Source organism: Streptopelia decaocto (assembly GCF_964273445.1).
Source record: "Streptopelia decaocto genome assembly, chromosome: 5".
NCBI classification, from domain to species: domain Eukaryota; kingdom Metazoa; phylum Chordata; class Aves; order Columbiformes; family Columbidae; genus Streptopelia; species Streptopelia decaocto.
In genome coordinates this window covers 57,024,832-57,048,194 of record NC_138659.1, presented here as the reverse complement: position 1 = coordinate 57,048,194, position 23,363 = coordinate 57,024,832, and the positions used below count along the sequence as shown (strand labels likewise).

Below are 23,363 nucleotides of genomic sequence, written 5' to 3'. Positions count from 1 at the left end.
TCTGTTCTCTTTGGTCTGTGAACTTTATAACTCCCAGTGTTTTCTTATACCAATATGCTGTCTTTACCTTTACACACAGTAAACATGTACTGCTTGTGTATTTAAATTCAATTCATACTTAGGAAAAAACCAAAAATCTTTGTCCCAGGAACAAATCTAGATCAGGTTGGCAAAAGTCTTAAAAAAATTTTTGTAGATTTGAGGCAAATGTCTATTTAAGATTTAACAGCAATTATTTAAAATTCAATTTAAGCTTAATTGACAGTATTTAAGCAAATAAATAGGTCCTCTGAGATTAATTAGAAAGTTTCTTCGCAAGGGTTAAATTTCTTGGTGTATTTCCAGGCAGCAGTTCTACTGCTTGGAATTTTCACTTACATTAGATCACTGAAGGAAATGGTCAATGCGTGGCCTGAACAGTCATTGTAGCATACTTTGTCTACTCAAGTTTATTATACCGATTTACTAGTTTCTAGTATTAATCATTGTCCCAAGTTCCCTTCAAAATAAACAAATAAAAATGCACTATTTCATTCAACTTGAACTCTTACAAGCGTGTATTACAAAAGAACCGAATTCTATTACATACTAGAGATGCTATCATGGAAAGAAATTACTCACTAATAAAACGACTTCTGTGGTGAAGCTCCTGTAAGGAGTAGTTTGATTTCAAGGGGTATCTACTAAAATCAATACAATGGAATTAATTTTAATACAGGCAGAAAGATTCATTTCAGTTTTTTCATTTGAAGTTCAAGAAAGTTTTAACAACACATTAACTGGTTTTACTGCAGAACTAAGCCAGAGTTTCCTATGGAGCTTACAATGACAGAAATCCCACTCTGAACTACCCAAACATCCATCAACGTTCAAACAAGTGGAATTATTCAGGTAATACAGAGAGAGCTCATTAGATAAGGGGCAGGTGAACACAGCTACAAGGAAATACTTACATAAAGCTACTGACTGAAATCAGTCATTGCACCTGTAAATAACATTGTCTATAAGCAGAACTCAGCAGTCAATACTGTAAAGAAAGATTAAAATTTCATGTTAGTCCACATATTTTCAACATCAGTCTGTAGTTCTTAAACAACTTCATGTCAGAAGCTCAATGTCTGTCCTGCTCCTACAGGTTTATCAACCATTTTAAACAAAGGTGTGGCAGTGCTTTATATAAACCATATACATTGCATGAGCTGGTTACATGTGCAAGCTTGCTGACCTCAGACTCTTCATGGCTACCAAGTCAGCAAAACCCTTATATGCAACCAGGTCCTTAGGAAAAACTTCTTCCTTAAAAGCCAAAACAATAAGTCTTCTTCTGGGGTTGGAATTGTCAGCCGTGGTAATAATCCACACACACATTGCCTTTGCCAATCTTTCTCATGACTTCACTTTTAAAATTGTTATTACAGCTACTACTGTATGCACCTCACCTGAATTAGGTCTGCAACCAGCATGAGCCCATATCCTAGGCTAGGAGACCACAAGATGAATGCACGTTTGTTCTACAAGATGAGAAGAGCTGCTGAAGCAGAAGAGCGTTTGAGGATGGTACCACACTGCCACCCGCAGCAGGAACAGCAAATAATCATTAATACAAACGTTTTCCTCTCAAAAAAAAATTCAAATGATCTTGATTTTGCTTTGAGTAATAACCCATCTCCCATCCACTGTGTGTGTCATTACTATAAGCACCATTGCACTTATAGGAAATAAAAGTATGAATACCTGCACCAGTAAAATTTACTGTGCTCTGCTTAGGCTCCTCTTGAGTATGGGAAGACAAGAGGTACTGATGAACTGATAAGCGTTTGAGATATCTTTTTCCATAGATACAGAGTAACCGAAAACAAGTCAGAACTGCCTGATTTGTCTTTTTTTTCCATTGTATAAACCTACAGAAACACCAATATTGTATAGTATATTTTGATTTTAAAATATTACACTAGATGTTTTTCTGACATAATGTACACTTTAGAAATCACTATCCTCTCTACTTTAGATACCATACATAATTTTACTTTTAAGATAACTCTTGAATCATTTCAGCAGATCACCAGATAATGTTTTAATTAAAGTATTTATCCTGGATTCAACTGTGATTTCTCTTTCACTTAATTATGTGCTGACATCTGTACAGAAGCACAAAACCTGCAATTTTGGAAGCATTAAGTAATAGCTTTCACTTATTTCAAGGTCAGTTTATTTTTCTTTTCCCTACCTATAGTCTGTATAGTTCTCTAAACAATTATTTGATTTCAGGGCACAAAATAGCACCTACACAGACCCAATTTCCTGCACATACTTATGTCTGGTTTGCTCTGTAATGAAGATTAGAGACTTCAGTAAAACACATTCATATACGTAGCAGTGTCAAATAGCTGTAATCTATGAAACAGGGTGTGATATCACAAAATTTGTCTGAACTCACATTTTTTCCTATATTTCTGTCTGAAACTGCTCAGAAAAAAAATATCCCATAAGAAAATGTGCATAACTGGTAAAATAGAATTGCAGCTTGGGCCAAGCCCCTAAAATTCCATATTTGTATTATACTGTAAACTTGTATTAAAATACTCTAAATGGTGTTTCCTTAAAATTTACTGTTTTATTAGTACATGATGGCAGTAGATGAACTAATTTGAGCAATTTTTATTCACCGAAAGCAGACATTATTCCATATTCTGTTTCACTTCCAGGAGGCAAAATTTCAAATTTCTAGGTTTGCAGCTACCCCAAATATTGTTATATGTTTCAGTATGATAGAAACCAAACTGTGGAAGAACATCTATTGCAGAACTGACTAACTAAGGTTGTTAAAAAGTTACCTTATTTACATTTTTGCTGTATAAAGTGTAATAGCTACTTCCATTTTATTTTAATTTTTAGTAAAATTCCTGAAAAGTTTTTACTTCAGAGGCAAACCCAATGCTCTTCCTCAAATTCTTCAAATATCAGCACATCAGCTATTAAAGTTATGACATTTAATTCTGCATTGTCACCAGACTAGACATGTATAATCATATTGTCATTACAGAGCTGACAAAGACTTAAGGATTTTATTTCACTGTTAAAAGTAATTAACTCTGCAGCTTTGAATTCTTTTTCAATTTCACTGGTTAGGGAAATAAAGTGTATGATATAATCACATACATGCTGTTATATTAGCCTGTGGGTTCCCAGCTAACTACTTTTGATTTAATTTATTAGTCTCAGGTTTGACACATAATTAGTCTCATATATATTGAATTATCCAAATTTTCATCCAAATAAACATGGAAAGAAGATCAGATCTTTTAGCATAGATCAGATCTACCTTCTTAGAAGAAAGGCAGAATCCTGAACTGAACCCTATCTGGACCTAAAGAGCCCAAGCTCCACAAGAGAAATGATGATGCCTCAAGTCATAGGACAAAGCATCAGTCCAGACACCCTTTAAGACACTGGAGATTACAACCATGGGATAAATACAAGAACAGGGTTTTCATAGTATTCCTCCTCATAAATTACACATTACACACAATTCCTGTTTACCAGCTATTTACTGTCAGCCCACACCTTTGGCCCAAATATGTCAGTTTTCTAGGCTCCCCATTCAGTGCAGAGCCACGGTATTTCTATGGCCTTGGAATTAGACTGTCAAATTTACTGTATACAACCTTATTACTCTGCTTTATCAGAGATCAATATAAATCATACCAGGAGATTAATAATAATTGCATAACTTCAAGCATTAAAGGATGATTTCTAAGTGAAATTCCAAGCCTGCAGTATAATACATTTAAAGACCAGAGAAGAATAATTCAGGACAGAAGTAGGGTTATAGAATAACAAAACCCAAAATAATAAAAACCAAGCTAAAAAGATTACCATTTGGAAGACACTTAAACCACACACAACAGTGTTATTTTGAGGCTCTGAGCCTCAGCACTTCACATCCCAAGGACTGTTCATTTAGTGGGTTTGAACTGAATTCTTTGAGTTCATTAAAAGTGACATTGAACATAATTCATTCCCATTTCATCAGTTACTGTGTGATTTTTAATCAATGTGGCATATAAGACCACTGTAGATGTTGACTTGCATTAACTTCCACTGGGAGATTTTTGTATGTCGTGTATATCTATAACTCTTTAAACTGCCTTTAGCATTTTCTGTTTTCAGAATCATTTTTTCTTCTAGTTTAATAGATCAGACAGATATTCTATCTTTTGAATTGAAACAACTCCTCATGCACTCCTGAGGAAAATGAAAACTGATTCGAGCATAACTGCCCACCTCTCACAGTTGTTGTTTTTTTTTTTTCTTTTCCTCAATTTAAATCTCTTTATCTCCCAAGAATAACATAGATTACTTTTTATTTTCTAGCTGAAAATAAAGTCTGTCGTTACCCAGATTAAAGTTTTACTCCTGACTTAAATAGGAACATGAGGAAATCCTCTTTCATGACCCAAAGTTCACATATGTTAAGCTATCGTAGCAATCTGTCAGCCTCACATCAAGTTTTCAGAACACGGACATTTCAGCTTAGGACGGCTGCAGTGGCTGACCCTGGCTGGAGGCCTCCAAAGGGCAGCTGAGGCAGCTGGGGAAAAACATTCAGCACCTTTGCCTGGACACTTCCAATTTTCCCCTAACAAAGCTCATAGAAAAAGCCAGATAGTTTGAGTGTATTTTTTTTTTTTTTTCTTCCTGGAAATTTTGCTCTAAATCTGACAGACTTACAAAGAGGTATTCCAAACAAAAACAATGTTCTCATCGCTTGTAGGAAATTTAACTTTACCAGCTGTTGGTCTAAATAGACCTCATGGGTTAATATTACTACATAATGGGGGTTCTTACACTGTATGTTAATAATGCAGACAAAAGTGAACATTATATTTCAGTCTGATAAATTTAAGATATGATTCAAATGACATTTAGGAGGCTACCATACCTCACTATTATTCTTCTTGCATAGTATTTAAGTAAATGAAAGGCTGACAAGTGCCTGTTAGAAATATTTTCTCCATGTTCATAACTGATTTTTAAAATAAATATTGGCAAATTCTTTTTGTGTTTGTACATAGCTGCTACACCTTAATCAATAGCATGTTGAACTCCACATTTAACAACAAGAATAGGTGCTGGAATATGGGCTAGTGCACAGCCAACTAGAGAAACAAAATTTGTCTGAGTTTCCTCAGTATGCTATTAAAACTGTCAAGAGTACATTAATAGTAGAAATGCTTGTGTAAAATATTTTTCCCCCAGCATCTCCCTAAACTTTGACTCTCTAATGTCATTGGTAGATAGTATAGTGGAATAAACTGAAACATAGACAGATTAAGCCTTGTGGTACATATTAACAGCACAGTGCAATCCCATTTGGGTTGCAAAAAATATTTTCTGCCAAAGTACAATTTCAGTGTTATGTTATCACTTCTTTTAGATCACATAGCAGGTAGGACTTAAGAAATTAAACTTTAATGTATTAATTCTTACAGCTTTTAGTGCATCTCATGCAGAGCTGATGATAGTTGTCATTATCATGGACACTGGTGGCATCTTTAGATAGACTGAGCATGGACAGGAGAAAGTGATACTTTTCTAACAACTTCTCTCACAAGGAAGCATAGAACAGTTCAGTAACCACTCCAGCTTCTCCTTGGGGAAGACAAGTCAACCTCCTCCTAGCAATTCAGTTTTATCTCTTGGATACAGAGCAACAGCAAATTTTTCTGGCCGGACAGTTAGAGTGAGGCTGGAGCCCCACAGCTTTTCCTGGTCCTGTCTATGACTGTGGTTCACTAACTACACTCCAGTGCATTTATTTTACCCCATGTAATAGCCAGGCCAAAGAGCTCACAATGCATATTATTAATGTCTGTACAGCTCCCTGTGGCAATGGGGATTGTGAAAACTGCTGCTTGATTTCTCAGTAGCACACTTGTCAGAGGCTTTTTGTTATTGATAGCTGAACAGGTACATGATGAAAAGTGAGCACTTCAGGCTGGTAAAAGCAAACACACACCAAGAAAATAACAAAAAATCCTAGCTTTCAATATAAGTCTTTCAAAACAGCAGGAGACATCGCAGCTATAGGCTTACACATTTCCACTGTCCTCCTGATAATAAACTGGTGAATTGTAGATTATGCAAGACTAGCACAAGCCTGCCTGTTCTTGACAGAATCAGTTAATCCACCTGGCTTTTCAGGTATTGACAGCATCATACAAAGAAAATCAATTATCTGAGATAATCAAATCCACTATCTTCATCTCAGCTTTCTCATTCATTTAATATAATTCTTGAGTATTGACATTATTCCAGGCATGATGGAAACATAAGTACTTCATTAAAGCCAGCACCTGGACATATTCAATAGTGTAGCAAGAGCTAATAAAACAATGCAACCTTGCTGTTATGAATCAACTGACATGAGACACAACCAAAAATATGTGCTTCTCAAAACAACCTTTAAAGAAACAGTAGTTTCAGATGAAGATGCCTTGCTCCTGCAGAGGTTTCACCCCGGAGTGCTATGCCACTACATGGGAAGAGTAAAGGTTTGCACAGTGCCTGAAAACCATGGTCTGAGCTGAAGTTGTTCAGGCGCAAGATGCATCCTGGCTGCCTATAACAGCATCTCTTAAGGTAACAGAGCCATAGGGCTCCAGACTGAGCAGGGGGGTAGGAGGCCCCAGTTTCAGTAAGAACAGGCTTTGATGTCAGCATGTGAATAATCCTAGAAGAAGTCAGATGAACATTAAATAACCCAGTAAGCATCAGTGACTTCAGTGAAAAAAGCAAGTAGTGAAATGAGAAGTTCACTTGGCAAGTAAAAGCTTATTAAGAGGGGAAGAATTTCACCCCAAGACGGGTCTAAGCAAAAATGAACACATCTGATACATAAAGCACAATCATTTTTATTTTGTATGTGTGACTGTTGCTACAGGTAACGTTCAAATAATTTGTTGTGTGACTGGGCAACAAGATTCAAAAAGGGAACATATCTTAAATTTGAGCCATTTTATGTTTCATTACTTTCCACTCAGATAATCCAGAATGGTTGCAGAGTATGTAGCCCTCAGGTCACTGAGTATTATTATAATAATTGAAAATGCAACTATTCATGCACTCTGTAGTAGGTATAAGAATGTAGACTTTCATGGACAAACATTCCTATCTGAGATTAGACATTATCAGGTATTAGAACATTAATTGACTCATCCTCTATTTCCCACATAATTTATATAAAGACAACTTTTTTCTAAAGAATTCTAAAGATGGAGCACTTTTTATGGTGTCATTTTCATCCTTCCCATTACATTGACTGGAACACTGTATAATGGAGTAGAATTGTTCATAATAATTTCAAATAGATACTCTCAAATTAGCAGATTTTGAAAGTCCTCAACATTGGTTTTACCTGTTACCTCATTAAAATGTGAAGATTTAAATAAAATCTATAGATCAGTAGGTATTTTCTCACTTTTTGCTTTGCATTTAGCTTAGAAATGAAATTGTATTTTTTTGGTCTCATTTCCAGGCCCTCACTCAATACAGCATTTATTCAGAACTATTTGGTCAGTATTCCAGGTATCTGCGCTTATATTAATATCTCCAAAAATATGTCCATTAAATGTCAATGTAACCAAATTATTAACAAGGACATTTATGATACATGACATCGCCAAGTATTTTATGTATCAATATTATACTTAAGTGATAATGCAAATATTGGCTTATTTATAAGGGTTATATGTTATTGGGCAAGCAGTTCAAGCACCTAAAAATATCAGAGTCAGCCTGCTGATCAGAATTTAACATCTCCAGGAACCTCTGGGATACCAGAAGTTCACTATGTTTTCTATTATTCTTGGCATTACAGCTATTGAAAGTCCTTGCAGATTAGAACGCTGTTTAATCAGTGCTGTGGATGTTACAACAATCCTCTAAGTTTACAAACTGTTAGGATAATCTACTAAAAAAACAATTTACCCAACATGAGCTTCAATACAGATGCAGAAGGATAAATGCACAGAGGAGTTAAATGATTTCTTACCACAGGCATCCTGATTCTGTGTGTTCAAGGAGTCTTTTCTGCAAGTTGTCCTCTGAAACAATTTCATTACTCTTTACCAGCCTGAGGATGGAGTCAGCTGATTTTCCCAGTCAATGAATGGCTCTATTCAAAGACTTAAGCTTTGGGTTAATAATTGAGCTGTCCCCTTCTGGGACTAAGCTCAAGGGCAGGTGGCGGGTTCAGTTCCTCAGAGGTCCCACTGCTGCAGGAGCACGAAAGGGACAGGGGCTTGGCAGGAGCTGGCTCTTGGGGGACACTTTGGCTTCTGCGCATGGGGACAGACTCATATAAGCCAGTTGCTGATAAACTAGTACAGCCCCTGCTGAGGGTGCAATAGCCTCAACTGAGAATAGATAAAATGAGAACCATAGGCACTCTGAAGGATCACTAAGCTTTAGGAGACTAAACCAGCATAAGCTTTAATTTTATATTAACAAGTTTTACTGGCAGCCTTAATATTTCAGGCCAAGGTAATAAATTTTTAGCACTGTCTTTTACTTGCTTGTGTCCAACAGACACTACCCAGGGTCTGTTTCAGGTGATCTGGAGTCCCAGTGACTGCTATTCTTCAGGCTCTTGTTTGGAGAGCAGGATGTGTGCTGCCCAAGATTTTCAAATGCGTCTCAACTGTCTTAAAGCCTTGAAATTCAGACAGATGCTGAATTCCCACTTCATTAAAATACTGTTTTTTAGAGTTCTCTATTTGAGCACTGTGAAGTGAAACAGGCAACAGCACATTGTTTCTGAGTTTTCAGACTGAATATTTTAATTCTATTTAACTTATGACTCATAGTTAGTGGGAACTTGAAATAGGTTTTAAGAAGAGGGTAGAAAGAGAGCCCTAGAAATTTAAGCTTTTCTGATACTGTCCATTAGATATAACCTGTGCTTGGACTACTGTTTGGAATAGTAAATAACTATCAGCATTGCCTCTACACCAGTTGGTAAAAGAATTGTCTTTAAAGCCTTTTCTCTGTTCTAATGCTATGAAATGTCACATGAGACCAAACTTGCTGTTTCTCCCACTTGCAGCTGTTCTGCAATAGAAACAATCAGGGATTTTTTTTTTTTTTCCACTGGGTTTCAAGCTTCTTTCTGCTCAACTGATGAAAGATAAACACTACACATATTACACAGTCAGCCAGACCGTGCAAGCTAGATATGGGGGGAAGGTACCCCAGAGCAGGCATGCTCGGCACATATTCTTGACTTATAATTGGATCAACATTCAGCATTGAAGGGAGGATGGGATTTCACATTTCTCTAATTTCTCCTGCCCACAGATGCAGTGACAAATAAGAGCTTTAGGCAATAACAGTAGCAGAAAGGCACAAAACTGTAGGGAAACATGCTCCATTTTTTGTCATGGGGAGATATGTTTTTCCTCTCCTATTTTGGGCCTCAGATCTTCCCATGTTCTGTAGCTTGAGGGGAGATTTTAGTGCAGTCACACAGCATCAAAACAGCTTCTTATAACAACATGTCAGTAACTAATTTAAAGATAAAGTTAAAAAAAAGGACAAGTAGTAATGGTTTTAAACTAAAAAAATGGTAGATTCAGACTAGATAAAAGGAGAAATTTTTTTACAATGAGTGTGGTAAAACACTGGCACAGGTTGCCCAGAGAGGTGGTAGATGCTCCATCCCTGGAAACATTCAAGATGAGGCTGGACAGGGATCTGAGCAACCTGATCTGGTTGAAGAGGGGTCAGACTAGATGAGCTTTAAAGATCCCTTCCAATCCAAATTATTTGATTAAAAAAAACCCCCACATGCTTACTTCTGACAGAAACTGAGACTAGCATGTGCTAAGAAGCAAGATCTGAGGGTTCTTACTGCTAGAAGATGCTGGCTTGAGACCTCTCAGCCTTTGCATTTGTCAACAGTTGTCAACACTTTTGTCCCCAAAAGCAGCGCTAATAGTTGAAACTGAAGTCATCAAAATGATGTTATCTCTCCACCTCCATGGCATGGACCAGCAATACCATATTTTAGTACTGATTGTAGTGACCCTGTCAGGAAGGATTTTTTTCCCTTTTCCTCGTATCCTAGCTACAGGCAATATTTCTGACAGTAGATCTTCAACTTTGTCAGAAATTGCTTCCCCTAACACAGCCTGGGTTGAGAATCACATTCCCCAAGAGACTTCCTTCATCTCGTGTTGTGCGGAATGGTGTTTCTGCAGAGAAAGTGGTACTTTTGTCTATCTGCAAGCTGCAGACAGCTCCTGAAGTGAAAGGTCAGACATTAAAGTACCATCTGCAGAGCTAATATTTTTCTTCCACTCACTCCTAGAGAACCTTGAACAGTGCTACCTGAATATACTGAGATAATTTCTACATCAAATAGAGAGCAAGGTGGACTTCTCTACCCAAGGTAGCTGGGATGTGACAATTGCAAGAAGGAAAACAAGGAAATAAACAGAAAGTTTTATGCAAGCTTTGTTAAGGAGGTACAGCAAAAATCGTTGTGTGGCAGAGGTCCCCCACCACTGCCCTCTCCAGCATCTCCAGACCCACTAGAAATTGAAAATGGGTGTGAGCACGAGCAAAGGAGGAGGGACAGGGAAGGGGACAACGCTGCTTAGAGGCACCTACGAAGGCTTAAGCTAGCAATAGCGGGGGGGGGGCTCTCTCCCACTGCCGCCCACGCCCGGCCGGGGGCGGGCTCGAACCCACGGTCCCGCGGCGCGGCGCCCCCGCAGTGCCCGGCCGAATGCGAGGCTGAACGGAGGCGGCTGCCGCGCTCGCTCCTGCGCGGCCCCGGCTGCAGGTAAGGCGCGATGGGCCTCGGGGAACGCGGCACCCTCCCCGCCCGGAGCCTGTCCCCTTGAACCCAGCACTGCTCCTTCCCAGGGGTGCTCCTGCCTTCCGTTCTCATTCCTCCCTCTCTGCTCAAGCGTTCTTTTTTTTTTTTTTTTTTTTAAAATGTTCTCTCTCTCTGAGGCATTGTTAAAATGCACTCTGATATATTAAAATATCACAGAATAACTCAAATTGCCATTAATGAAAGAAATAATATCTGAGAAGTGAGTTCACCCAAAAAAGCCTGCACAAAACTTATTTTTAAAGTGAAGGGCATGTGGAGAAACTTCTGCCAGAAAGATAATTTAAGAGCCAGCTTTGATTTTGTTCCCCCCAACTCCTTATCACCTTGCATATCTCACCTCAAATGCATACATAGATCAACAATGTGCCAGTGCTTAAAAAGGTGTACAGTATTGGAATGAAAATAGATCACATTGATTAAAGCTGTTGTTGGGTGTTCAGTCATGAGGGGAAATATTTGAATTAAATGAAAGCATTTTATTTCTCTAGCAAGCTTTCTTCCAATTATATATATATATATACACACACACACACACATAAATCACCTGCCTATATGAATAATTTCAATGTCTATTTCAAACTTCATAAGTGGATTTCTCAAAGGTGGTTCTTCATCATGACACAAGTCCAGGTAAATCTAATGACTGCATTACAATAAATCTAAAGCAGTATGTACTTAGAAAAGAGGATGATACTGAAACAGTCACACTTATCACGTGGGAAGATTAGTTAAATCTGATTAGTGGAAAAAATCTGAAATAAGTGTTTTATTGAAAAATGCAATAAACTTTCAAATTCCCCTCTTGTGATTTCCTCCTAGACTGAATTCCTGTTGACTTTGAGCTCAGTTCCACATCTTGGGCAGAATAATACTGCTGACTTCAGCTTTGCAGGTACAAACATGTGCAGCTGAGTCCAGGGTACTGAACTTTGTAAACATTCACATTTTTGTCTGGCTGTACAATTAAAAGCATTTCTTCTTGTAATTATAATTTGCTAATAGTGTTTCTACTGAATACTTTTAATTACATTAATTTGTGCCAGTTCTTTTCAAATGGTAAAGCTTTCTAGATCATAAAAATACCTAAAATGCTTTAAAAACTGATTTTCTCCTTCCTAGTCTTTCATCCTGTTGCACTGCCCAAAATGGTTAGTTTGTAAATCCCTTGTTTACAGGACACTTACTAATTCAGCAGGGAATTACAAACCTTGGACTCAAACTGACAAGTAGTTATTTGGTGACTAAGCGTACTTTCTCCGGAGGTTTACAGGCATGTGTAAGAACAGACAAACCAGGAAAATTCATGGATCAAATTCATAATTTGCACGGAAAACAAGGCATCACTGCAGTATGTTTTCTCTCTTCTTCCCCTTTCCCCCCAAAAAAAACCAATCTTTTGCAATTGCAAACAAAATTAATTGCAAAACAAGGGGCTGATTCTCTGTCCTATCTCTGAGACATATTGCAAAATGTTCAATGAGAAGATGGATTTGATTAAGCCTGATCTGATACCACAGGGCTATAATTTTTCCCTCACAGCCCCGAGCATGTGTTCAGTGACATATAGCAAGATGTCCCTCATTCTCCCATGCCAGAGGCTGCAGGGAGGGAAGCCATGGGCAGATGAGCTGGGTCCTGGATAGTTTCTACAACATGAGAATACTTGAGCAAAGCTCACAGACTTTAGGGTCTATATGGGGACACTCTCCTCCAGGTTAAGAGCCAGAAGATCCTAGCTCTGTTATCTTCCATAATGCACCATAATTTAAGATGGCATCAGAAAGAGATTATTTCACTTGTCTTTTCAAATCAAGTTGTTACTTTCTTAATCCAAACCAGCATATTCTGTTCAACTTTCTGGATTTTCAACTATTTATATTAATCATATCTATTTTGATAGTGCTCAAACAAAACTGTGGCTCCATTTTGCTACAGGCTGTAGAAACAAGTTATCTTGGTCTAACTAGTGAAGTGTGGTATCAGTGCTGCAGCAGCACAGGATCTGCTTTCAACACACACATGTGGGTGCCTTTTAGAAACCTGGTCACCTGAAGTGCTCACCCAGGCAGCTGTCAACTCTGAGATGGGAGACCACCCAAGCCATCAGAGTTCATCACATGAAAGCTGTTCACACCTTCCTGCAAAGCAAGGTTTATGTGCCTTTGAGGTTTCATTCATCATTTGCAGCCTCTGAAAGTTGCCTGTCTTTTTGACTTTACTCAAACACATTCATTCTTTAAACTGCATGAAAATGGAGCACTTCTCTGCTGCTTTGGTGTAGCCACATGGGTGGGCTGTGACTTGTGACTGTCACATCAAACAGACTGGTGCAGTAGAAGGTGATCCCTTACTGTCTGTGGGATCGGGTGTGTGAGGACCTTGCAGTGCTGACACACCTTAAAAAGCCAGTAAAGCTCCTGGATTTGAGATACCTGTAGTTTGGTACAAGATGACTCAAACATTTGCAGATGTACATAGAGGTCCAGCTGCAGATGGCAGAACTGGGATGTAGGGAGCAAAAGACTTAAGTAAAAATGTCTATATACACATACAAATGACCATTCACAACCCCACAAACTTCTGATTCATTTGGCTAATTACTGATGGCAGCAATCATCAACCATGACTCAAATGCCACTGATCTGCTGGACTTTTGAGCTTCAGCTATCTAAAAGCGTATTTATGAACAAGGTGGAGATAAGTTTTTTAATGTGTTGCCTTTTTTTCTTACTAGAAAAAAATAGCCTGTGTGGCACACATTCTATAGATTTTTTCAATACGTATGAGCAGACCTTGCAATGAGTGCTATATTTGAGTCACATGAACACATTTATTAGAAGCTATTCCGTGAATGTTTATTACTACATCGATTTCTGTATATTGTTGAAAACTTTCAGTTCACTGTTATGATGGTTGGAAGTAAGACATCTGGCACTTGTTCAGTGAAGGTAACTCCTAGAATTGTGTTATCATCCTAAACACCCAGTTATAAATCTGAAATTCATTTTCCTGGAAAACTATATAATATTAACATCTCTGCCAGTTAACCCATTTCCCAGCCAAACACTAATATATTTAAAATGCACATTTAAAATGTATTATTTGGCATATGCAACAACTGTATTGATCAGAACAGAGCAAAAATTACATCCAGTATTTCACTTTGAACTATTGCTAGGTATATCCACAGTAGAAACTTAACATCTATCCATTTGCTAACATAGCACTGTCACCAGAGATGGCCCCTGTACCGCCTGTCTCTGCAAAGAAAACGTGACAAGACAGCTACTTTCCATGGACCAAGCAAATCTAACATTGCTTGCTTGCCCAAGGAGACTTTGCATGGTTTATGTCCATGCTATGCAAGATCAGATGTGCCTAGGGTTTAGAAACAAGCTAGCTGGTATGCCAAGAGCCAGCTTGTCAGCCAAATAAGAGGGTGCCCCTTATAATAGGATGCAGACACATGCACTAGTCCATTCTGATTAGTCAGTTCCCCAGATAGACACAGAGTTTTGCTGCTGCTGGGTTTTATTCCTTCTTTCTAACTTGCCCCATTCAAAAAATCTCTTGCTACTTTTCACTCAAGCCATGCTCTTTGTAGTATTAATCTTAACATGAGAAAAAAAAAATCTTAATTTGCGAAAATTTTACATGTTCTTCTCTTTCATGATCTATGTATTTTATAGTGTCATAATACAAGGGCTATTATAGACAGGCATCCATATTAATACACAGACAGATAGCATGTCCCTTCATTCCACAAAATTCTATCTGTCTGTAGCTACGGTCAGTCAGTCATGTGCGGTTGGCTTTTCCAAGTGATGAGCAAAAGTTACTGTCCCTTTATTTTCACTTGTTGCTTGTGCACACCTGAAAGGGGATACAATTATTTCCTATGCAACTTGGAAATAAGAAGAGTCAGGAAGACTGCCCAGAAGAACTGGGGATGCCAGTGAAGATAGCAATATAGCATCAAGTGTCAGTTTGTTAGAAGTAGGGACAGGAATGAAGAATGAATAAAGAACGTAGAAGCGACAGTGACATTCTGGGACCAAATCCTGGAAGAGTTTTTCCTTATCTCTCTGCTCCTCTACTTCTGAATATCTTCCACATATCCACTGCCTTTATCCCACTGAGTCTTCAGTATTTTCAGCTTTCCAAGCTGGGAGGAGTGGTTGACACACAAGGAGGTTGTGCTGCCATCCAGCGAGACCTGGACAGGCTGGAGAGTTGGTCAGGGAAAAATTTAATGAAATATAACAAGGGAAAGTGCAGAGTCTTGCATCTGGGCAGGAACAACCCCAGGTTCCAGTATAGGTTGGGGAATGACCTATTAGAGAGCAGCATAGAGGAAAGGGACCTGAGGGTCCTGGTAGACAGCAGGATGACCATGGGCCAGCAGTGTGTTCTTGTGGCCAGGAAGGCCAATGGTACCTGGGGTGTATTAGAAGGGGGGTGGTTAGTAGGTCAAGAGAGGTTCTCCTTCCCCTCTGCCCTGGTGAGACCACATCTGGAATATTGTGTCCAGTTCTGGGCCCCTCAGTTCAAGAAGGACAGGGAACTGCTGGAGAGAGTCCAGTGCAGAGCCACAAAGATGCTGAAGGGAGCGGAGCATCTCCCTTATGAGGAAAGGCTGAGGGAGCTGGGTCTCTTTAGCTTGGAGGAGACTGAGGGGTGACCTCATTAATGTTTACAAATATATAAAGGGTGAGTGTCACAAGGATGGAGCTAGGCTCTTCTCGGTGACAACTAACAGTAGGACAAGGGGTAATGGGTTCAAAATGGAACACAAGAGGTTCCACTTAAATTTGAGAAGAAACTTCTTCTCAGTGAGGGTGACAGACACTGGAACAGGCTGCGCAGGGGGTTGTGGAGTCTCCTTCTCTGGAGACATTCAAAACCCAGTTGGACGCCTTCCTGTGTAACCTCATCTGGGTGTTCCTGCTCCGGCAGGGGGACTGGACTAGATGATCTTTTGAGGTCCCTTCCAATCCCTGACATCCTGTGATTCTGTGGTTCATATTGATCTAACCACCAGAGGATGGAGTTAAGAATATATACAGACTCATTGGCTGTGCTGCGGTTGTTGTGGACAGCTCAGCTAGGACAATATAGAGCAGGGGAGGTAGTTACACTTCCTCAGCACTCTGGCTGAATCCCTCTTGAATTTCTAGCTACTTTTCCTTCAAACAATTAAAGGTGCTGTCATTCAACAGTTTAGATTCAGAAATCAAAAGAAAACTGCAATGCTAATTCAGCTTATACTATCCATAAAGCCACTATTGACTTTTTATTTTTAAGTAATTCTACATGCTGTTTTAGATGCCTGCAATAGCAGCCATTGGAATTCAGGCATATGGCCACTAGTGTATGGCCAAGTGTTTATATCTGATAATTTTTAGTCTTTTCCATGCATTCACTTGTGGATAAGATAATTCAGTATGACAGACATTTCATCCTTTGATTCATTCACACAAAATTCACTTCCAGTGAAGTTTTAAGATACTGCTACTACCTCTGCCAACTCTGCCTTCATCTCATTTCAGTCTCAGAGGTTGGTGAAACTCACATAATTCACTTTTCCTCTCACACTGATGATAATAAATACTGAATTCCCAGGAGAAATGCCAAAACATCAGACACTATTTTACAGTCCTAATCTTATCTGATTCAAAGTAGGAAGTGTTGTTGTACCACTTCCCTGGGAAGCCTGTTCCAATGCCTGACAACCCTTTCGGTGGAGAATTTTTTCCTAATTTCCAGTCTAAACCTCCCCTGGCACAACTTGAGGCCATTTTCTCTTGTCCTATCACCTGCTACTTGGGAGACCAACACCCTCCATGCTACAACCTCCTTTCAGGTAGTTGGAGACAGTGATAAGGTCTCCCCTCAGCCTCCTTTTCTCCAGGCTAAACAGCCCCAGGTCTCTCAGCTGCTCCTCATCACACTTGTGCTCCAGACCCCTCACCAGCTTCACCACCCTCCTCTGCACTCTAATACTCCCATGTCCCATTCCTGGAGGTGTTTAAAAGGCATTTAGATTAGGTTCTTAGGGACATGGTTTAGTGCTAGAATTAGGTTAGGTTGTGGCTGGACTTTACAATCCTGAAGGTCTCTTCCAACTGAAATGATTCTATGACCATCATGTGGGAAACTGGGGCAGATATTTGTTACCTTCACCTCAATTACTTAATGGTATGTTTAGAATATGAAGATGTGCCAATATATGCACAATAATTTGGACAGCATGTAGCCTGTCTGGTAAATCGAATGGCTCAATATTCCATGCAGAGAATAGATTATGTATATTTTTCTAGGCTCTGGGAAAGAGGAAAATATTTTGGGTCCTGCTGAACCAGTTTTAAATACCAGTAGTTAATAAGGTCTACATATGCAGGAAGGAATCCTGCTGGGAGTGTATAGGATTTGATAAAGAAATACATGACAGAGGAAAGGTCCAGATGTGCAAACATGCCAAGAGGCAAGCTTTTCAATGGAACAAACCAGCTCAGTAAGCCCCACAAAAAAAACAGACAGCAGAGAAAAATGTGTGTGCATGCAAGCGTGTATGCACATGCAGCAGTGATTTATATATCCAGTTTAAGTATTAGCTGTGAAACTGCTTAAGACTTCAATAGTTATCCAATTCTCTTCCTTCTATTTCCATGCTCTCTTCCTGAAAATACAAAATTAACTCACATACCATAGAATGGATTTGACCTTCCATGTGTTAAAGACTCATTTTCTACCCCATCCCCCCATAAAACTGCTAAATTGGATGTTGGTTAAGATCTGAAGTTAAACCAGTTGCCTTAGAAAGAGATTAGTAATCAACACATTCATTTTGATCTTCAGTACTGTAAAAACTAAAACCAAGCAAGTACAGAAATATCCATAGGTTTCCTTAATCTATTTATAAAAGATCTTCAGACACATTAGGAGCTCATAGCAGCAATTGAAAAGCTAAATAAAAAAGAAGCTTTATGAAGTACTTAAAGTCAGTAAGAGCTTTTCTGGGAAACCAGAAAGATAATACTTATATTTAGCATATTTTCCTGTGAGATAAAGATAGTGAACGTAGAAAGTATCCATCCAAACCCAAAATGAGATACGCAAAAGAGATCCCACAATATGCACCAGGAGTGTTACAGAATCAGCATTTAGAGAGCAATGTTCTGACAACACCATCTGCTCATTTGTGCTGTATCTTCCTATAACAGGCTCTCTTAATGTCTCATGCGTGATTTTCTGTGGAAGTCAGTAGGAGTGTGTGATATGATGATTTATTTTGACATTAATATTTACCAGGCTGGTATATGCTTGAAGTATCCAAGATGCTGAGAATTTTTCCTTATTTAAAAAGCCATTGAAATGGCTTTCACTTTCCTTTGGAGACATTAACTTGTTTTGTCGCTTCACCACTGTTACATACAAGTCATATACCATTCACGCTGCATTAATTTAAGTAAATACCAGTAGTGTTGCTCTTACTAGAACTACAGACTGAAAGAAAAGTACTTTAGGGTAAAAACAAAAAAAAAAGTTCACTAGCATTTTGCCTTGGTGACTAAAAGATGGCGAAACAAAGCTTTGAATTGTGAAGCTTCAGATTCTTTCTTGTTAGTAGTTTATTGTGAAATGAAAGTGCAGGAGGCTGCTGCAAAAATAATTTTGGATATTGAAAATAGTATTGTTTGATTGCCCCTTCCTAAAACTTACAGAAGATATTTCATTTCTATTTATTGTCATTTAACAGTTGTCTTGCAGATTCTGAGTAGGCAATGTTCCTGTCATGTATATTTCTTTTGAAGATTTGAAGGAAGGCTTTCAAATAACATTTCAGTGCTTTGACGAAATACAGCAGAAGTTTGCACAGCCCATGAATTTCAGACCTATTGCATGACTGCATTATTGACTGATACTCTTTTCATCTAGAAATAGATTACAGAGCTGACAGTTTACTTAAAATAACCATTGCGGATGCAAAAAGCAAAGAAATCCCATTCAGAAAAAAGCATCATGCCTCAGCCAGACATTTTGATGAAAGTGAATGGTTATGTGTGATTATTTATATACAGTCAAATGATCTTTTTAAATAGAGTTAAAACATATAATTTCAATTTTCCTCATTAACAAAAAGCTTAGCAAAGATATGTATTATAGCTATTGTTACTAACCACGTAACAAATGTTGTCCTTGAACAGCTCTGTGTTCTAGTATGGTGGTGTGAATTTTCCATTCAGAGGAGTGCACTGATATGCTGATATGCACTCATTTACAAGCATGAATAGCAGAGACAAAACGCAGTGTTTATGATTCTGCTGCATGTGATTGTGTTATTTTTCAAAACAATTACTTTTCCTAATACATAAAGGACAGATGCAAAAAATGAAAGAGCTGTAGTATACTGAAGTGCAGCTTCTATTAAATTATTGCTGATACCATGTCTTTTTTGAAGTTTTGAGGTTTTTAATTGTAGATATTTACTAATACCTTTATAGAAGCAGCTATTCAAGATACAATATCTTTAGTATTGAAAACATGTGAAATTTGTATATTCGAAATGCAAGTGTGTTCTAAAACATCTCTGCACTTTCTTTTTTTAGGAGCTACAAGAACTTTTGAAACTTTCAAACAGCTGAAAATGTGCAGTCTTAAATGCTGCAGTCTCAGAGCCCTTTTTCTATCAATGCTCTGTAGGTAAGAAATACTTGCAAAAAATATTATTTTTTCAATGTGTAATAATATCAGTTGGTTTATAACCAAATTACTTATAATTAGAAATGTATCTGACCAGGTAAAGAAAGCCAGACCCACTTGACAGCTGAATCTTGGCTCTTATAAAGATTAAGCAATTGGATATTAATAACAGAAATATAGGACCGAACTCCTTTATGAATCATCTCAGCCATCTGAATTGAGTAACAGATTTCTTTTCACTAAGAAGACTGATGGGGGAAAAAAAGAAAGGAATTGAACTCAAGTAAATGGTCCTTCAAATGAAAGATGACTGTGTAGAGAGTGTGAATATCATACCAGAGGCTTAGCAAATTTAGAAGGGCACATGGTCCTTGCCAGGAGCACAGCGCCTTGCTCAAGGACAGAAGCACACAGTCCACCTAGATGTACTGTAAGCTTAAGGTAATAAAGTAATCATTGTGCATTCATTACTACAGGAAAGTGTGTTAAAAATTATTACCTGATTAAAACATTGTCATCTTATTCTCTGTTGATGAAATAATGGAGTCTTTAGGAAAGCTGAGTAGTGTTAAGATGGAAGGTGAAACTGATCCGTTCCTGTACAAGGAATTCTACCAATAGTGCAGTTGCTATGACAAAAAGCTTAAGATAGAAATGGAACACTTAAAATACATTCCTTCTATAAAATGTGGGGAAAAATATTCTTTATAGTTAATTCTAATGAGAAAATGCAAGCACAGACAGGTTAAACATTTGCACTTCCACCTTTAACAGAAATATTTAGAATCTGTTAGCCAATACTCTTTGTAGACTTGCCTAACCTATTTGTCCTCCCAACAAATCCCTCAAGATAAGATTCTGCCTGAGCTTTAGTTCAAGTAGATGTACAAACACATGTTCAGATAAAGCCTCCACTTGGTTGTGAGAGCAGGTGGAACAGTCCCCTGAAAGGGAGTTTAAAACACTCATCTCCACCACCTTCTCCAGTGCTATAAAGAGATCTTTGCCCAGAACACACAGTTGCTCCAATTCCACCTTCCCTCCTCATCAGCTGTGACTTGCCACACTCTGTAATCACTGGATGATTCATGGCTTTGTAGGAATAAGGCACTGCAAAGAGACCAACAAAATTTCAGAAGTATCTGAGTAACAGAGGCAAAATTCCCTGAGAAGTTCAGCCTGCAGTATATAATTGCCTTCATTACTATCAGGTGGACTTTATGAATACTCTCTTACAGCTTCACATGGCCAAGAGTATCCAGACACACCAACAGCATTGAGCTGATGTGGTCACGTTGTACCCAAATCCAAACACAGGCTGAGAAGTTCAGCCCCTTGCCTAGCTCACAGACACAAAGGTCTTTTTTCAGTGCACAAAACAGGAAGATTTGATGAAAGTGCGGTTTAATACAAAACTAATCTGCCTGGCACTGAAGCAGAGAAATATTTCAAAGCAAGCAAGGACTGAAGTGCACTGCAGCAAGGGCCAGGATTGCTCCCCAAGCCGTCCCTTAGATCAGGGGTGTCAAACTCATTTTCACCAGGGGCCACATCAGCCTCGTGGTTGTCTGTGAAGGACTGAATGTAATTTTAGGACTGTATAAATGTAACTACCTCTGTAGTTGTATTCAGCCCTTTGAAGGTGACTGCGAGGCTAATGTGGCCCCCAGGGAAAATGAGTTTGACACCCCCGCGTTAGATATCTCACTTGTATAAGCTCAGGCTAATGTATGACACATACAGGAGAATGACTAGGTCAGAGTTTACTGATTAGAGTACTTTATAGACAATAGTGTTTGGTTTTATTTATTATTTTAAATATACTTAAGTTTATAGACAGCCACATACAGAGAACATGATTTGCTACAACCCATGTGTTAACAACATCACATCAGGCTCTCAGTCTCTGCCTTTGTACTTCTTCCTTCCTGAATGACATTTCTTAACTTCACTTTCAGAACTTGACATTAAATTACATTATGTTCATATCAAACACAAAACTTCAAATCATTATCAGGAATCAGCTTAAGTAAATATGTGCTCTTTGATCCCAGAAAAGACTCCCATTTATTTCAGGAAGGGCATTTTTGAGTTAAAGAATGCTAGCCTGAGTTTATAGGGCCAAATCCAGAAAATTCTGTGGGGTGCTGATTTTTCCTTGTGTTTCAGAGCACTTAAATTATTCCAGTATTTGTTGCTATATCTGGTAAGTGGTAACATAATACTACTGTTTCCACCTCACCAATTAACCAAAACCCCATGACAGTACTGGCAGTTTTAAAGCAGAAAATTAATCAGTGATGTAAGTGGTTCTGCTGCAGTTTATCTACAAAGACCACACATGTCTGCATCCTTGAGCACATCACATATGAAACAAGAAGTAACACCTTTGTTTGCTTCTGTAAACCCTTCGCCTGTCAGTGTATTGCATGGAAAAAGCTTTTTTCCCTCAGCTTTTCCTGAGGGGGATGTTTCAAAAACTTGCTCAGACTGTGTTTGGGATTTCGCTTTCCCTTCCCTCAGTTCTAAGATGATTCTTCCTTTTTCATGATACATGACTTCTGACAAAAAATAGCCAGCAAAAATATTCCCATACATGTGTCTAGACTGTACTTTTGTTTTAAGCAGTGATATATACTACTGTTCAGGACAGACATTCCCTTTTCACCCTCCAGTTACCCAGTTCTTTTAAGACACTAACTTGAAAGTATCCTAAACAACAAGCAGTTTTTGTACCTTCGAAGTTAAACCTAACCTGTAAACAAAGTTTTTGAGTTATAAGAATAACTAAGAAAACTAAATAATCATAATTCAGCTTTTATGAAAACAAGTATGGGTCGTGGGACCTGAAGGGTTTAAAACATTTATTGTACATAGACAGCCCAGAACAGATAGATATTCCCGGCTATCAAAAAATATATATATCCAGTTTTCTTCTGTAAAAGCCTCGGTGGCTGTAACAGTTGTTTCAAGGCAATTCCATACTTGGATGCATGCCCATGTATTTCAAATACATAAGGAAAACTGAGGAACTAAGCTTTATGCGGTTAGTTAAATACAACAGTGCAAATACTGGATAAAAGAAAAGCCTAAATACACAGATGAGAAGATGTACATGCATAAGAGGAGCAAGTCTAATTTTTTTACTTTTATCCTTTGTGTTTCCTGCATAGGGCTCTATGACATAATACAGGAATATTCGCAGCTGTGAGCTCACACTTTCTTAAAGATGAAGGGGGCACATGAATTGAAGAGCACTTTAAAGGAAACAGGGCATCCTCCCTTAAAATACAGATAAGCAAAACCACTTAAGGCATGCAACATCTGTAGGTTCCTTGACTTTCAACACTGACAATCTGCTTCTGAGTATCCCCGAAGTTACCTGCATGGTAACACCACACATGTGCCTTTAGGAGGCATCAGGTTCCTCTCATATATTGACTTAGTATGATAGGCCTTCTCAAAGATCGTATGGAAAAATAGCACATAAGGGACAGTGCCCCATTAATTCACATCCTCAATTACCACACAACGGCTTTCCCATGCCAACAAGTTCTTACTTAATCATAAAAATCAGAGACATGAGGCTACGCATCATATATTAATAAGAGAAATCAAGAATTACCTCAAATGGTATCACAGGTGATTTAAGGGAAGGACTTCCATACAATAATACCAAATATTTAAAATATATTTCAGAAAATAGCTGTTACTGGTAACACACCAGGCCACTCCACAATTGCATACTGATCAGAAC

At 38.4% G+C, this 23,363-nt stretch overlaps 1 protein-coding gene across 4 annotated transcripts in view; it reads left to right on the top strand.

The window, feature by feature from the left end:
- The window catches only part of LOC309440557 (gamma-aminobutyric acid receptor subunit pi-like), an 85,046-nt gene that overhangs the window by 26,408 nt on the left and 35,275 nt on the right, over nucleotides 1-23,363 (top strand). For all 4 annotated transcript variants that reach the window (XM_082054310.1, XM_082054308.1, XM_082054311.1 and 1 more), the window contains one exon: nucleotides 19,513-19,606. In XM_082054310.1, the coding sequence (XP_081910436.1) occupies nucleotides 19,551-19,606 (56 nt within the window). In that variant the 5' untranslated portion in view covers nucleotides 19,513-19,550. The remainder of the gene's footprint in view (nucleotides 1-19,512; nucleotides 19,607-23,363) is intronic.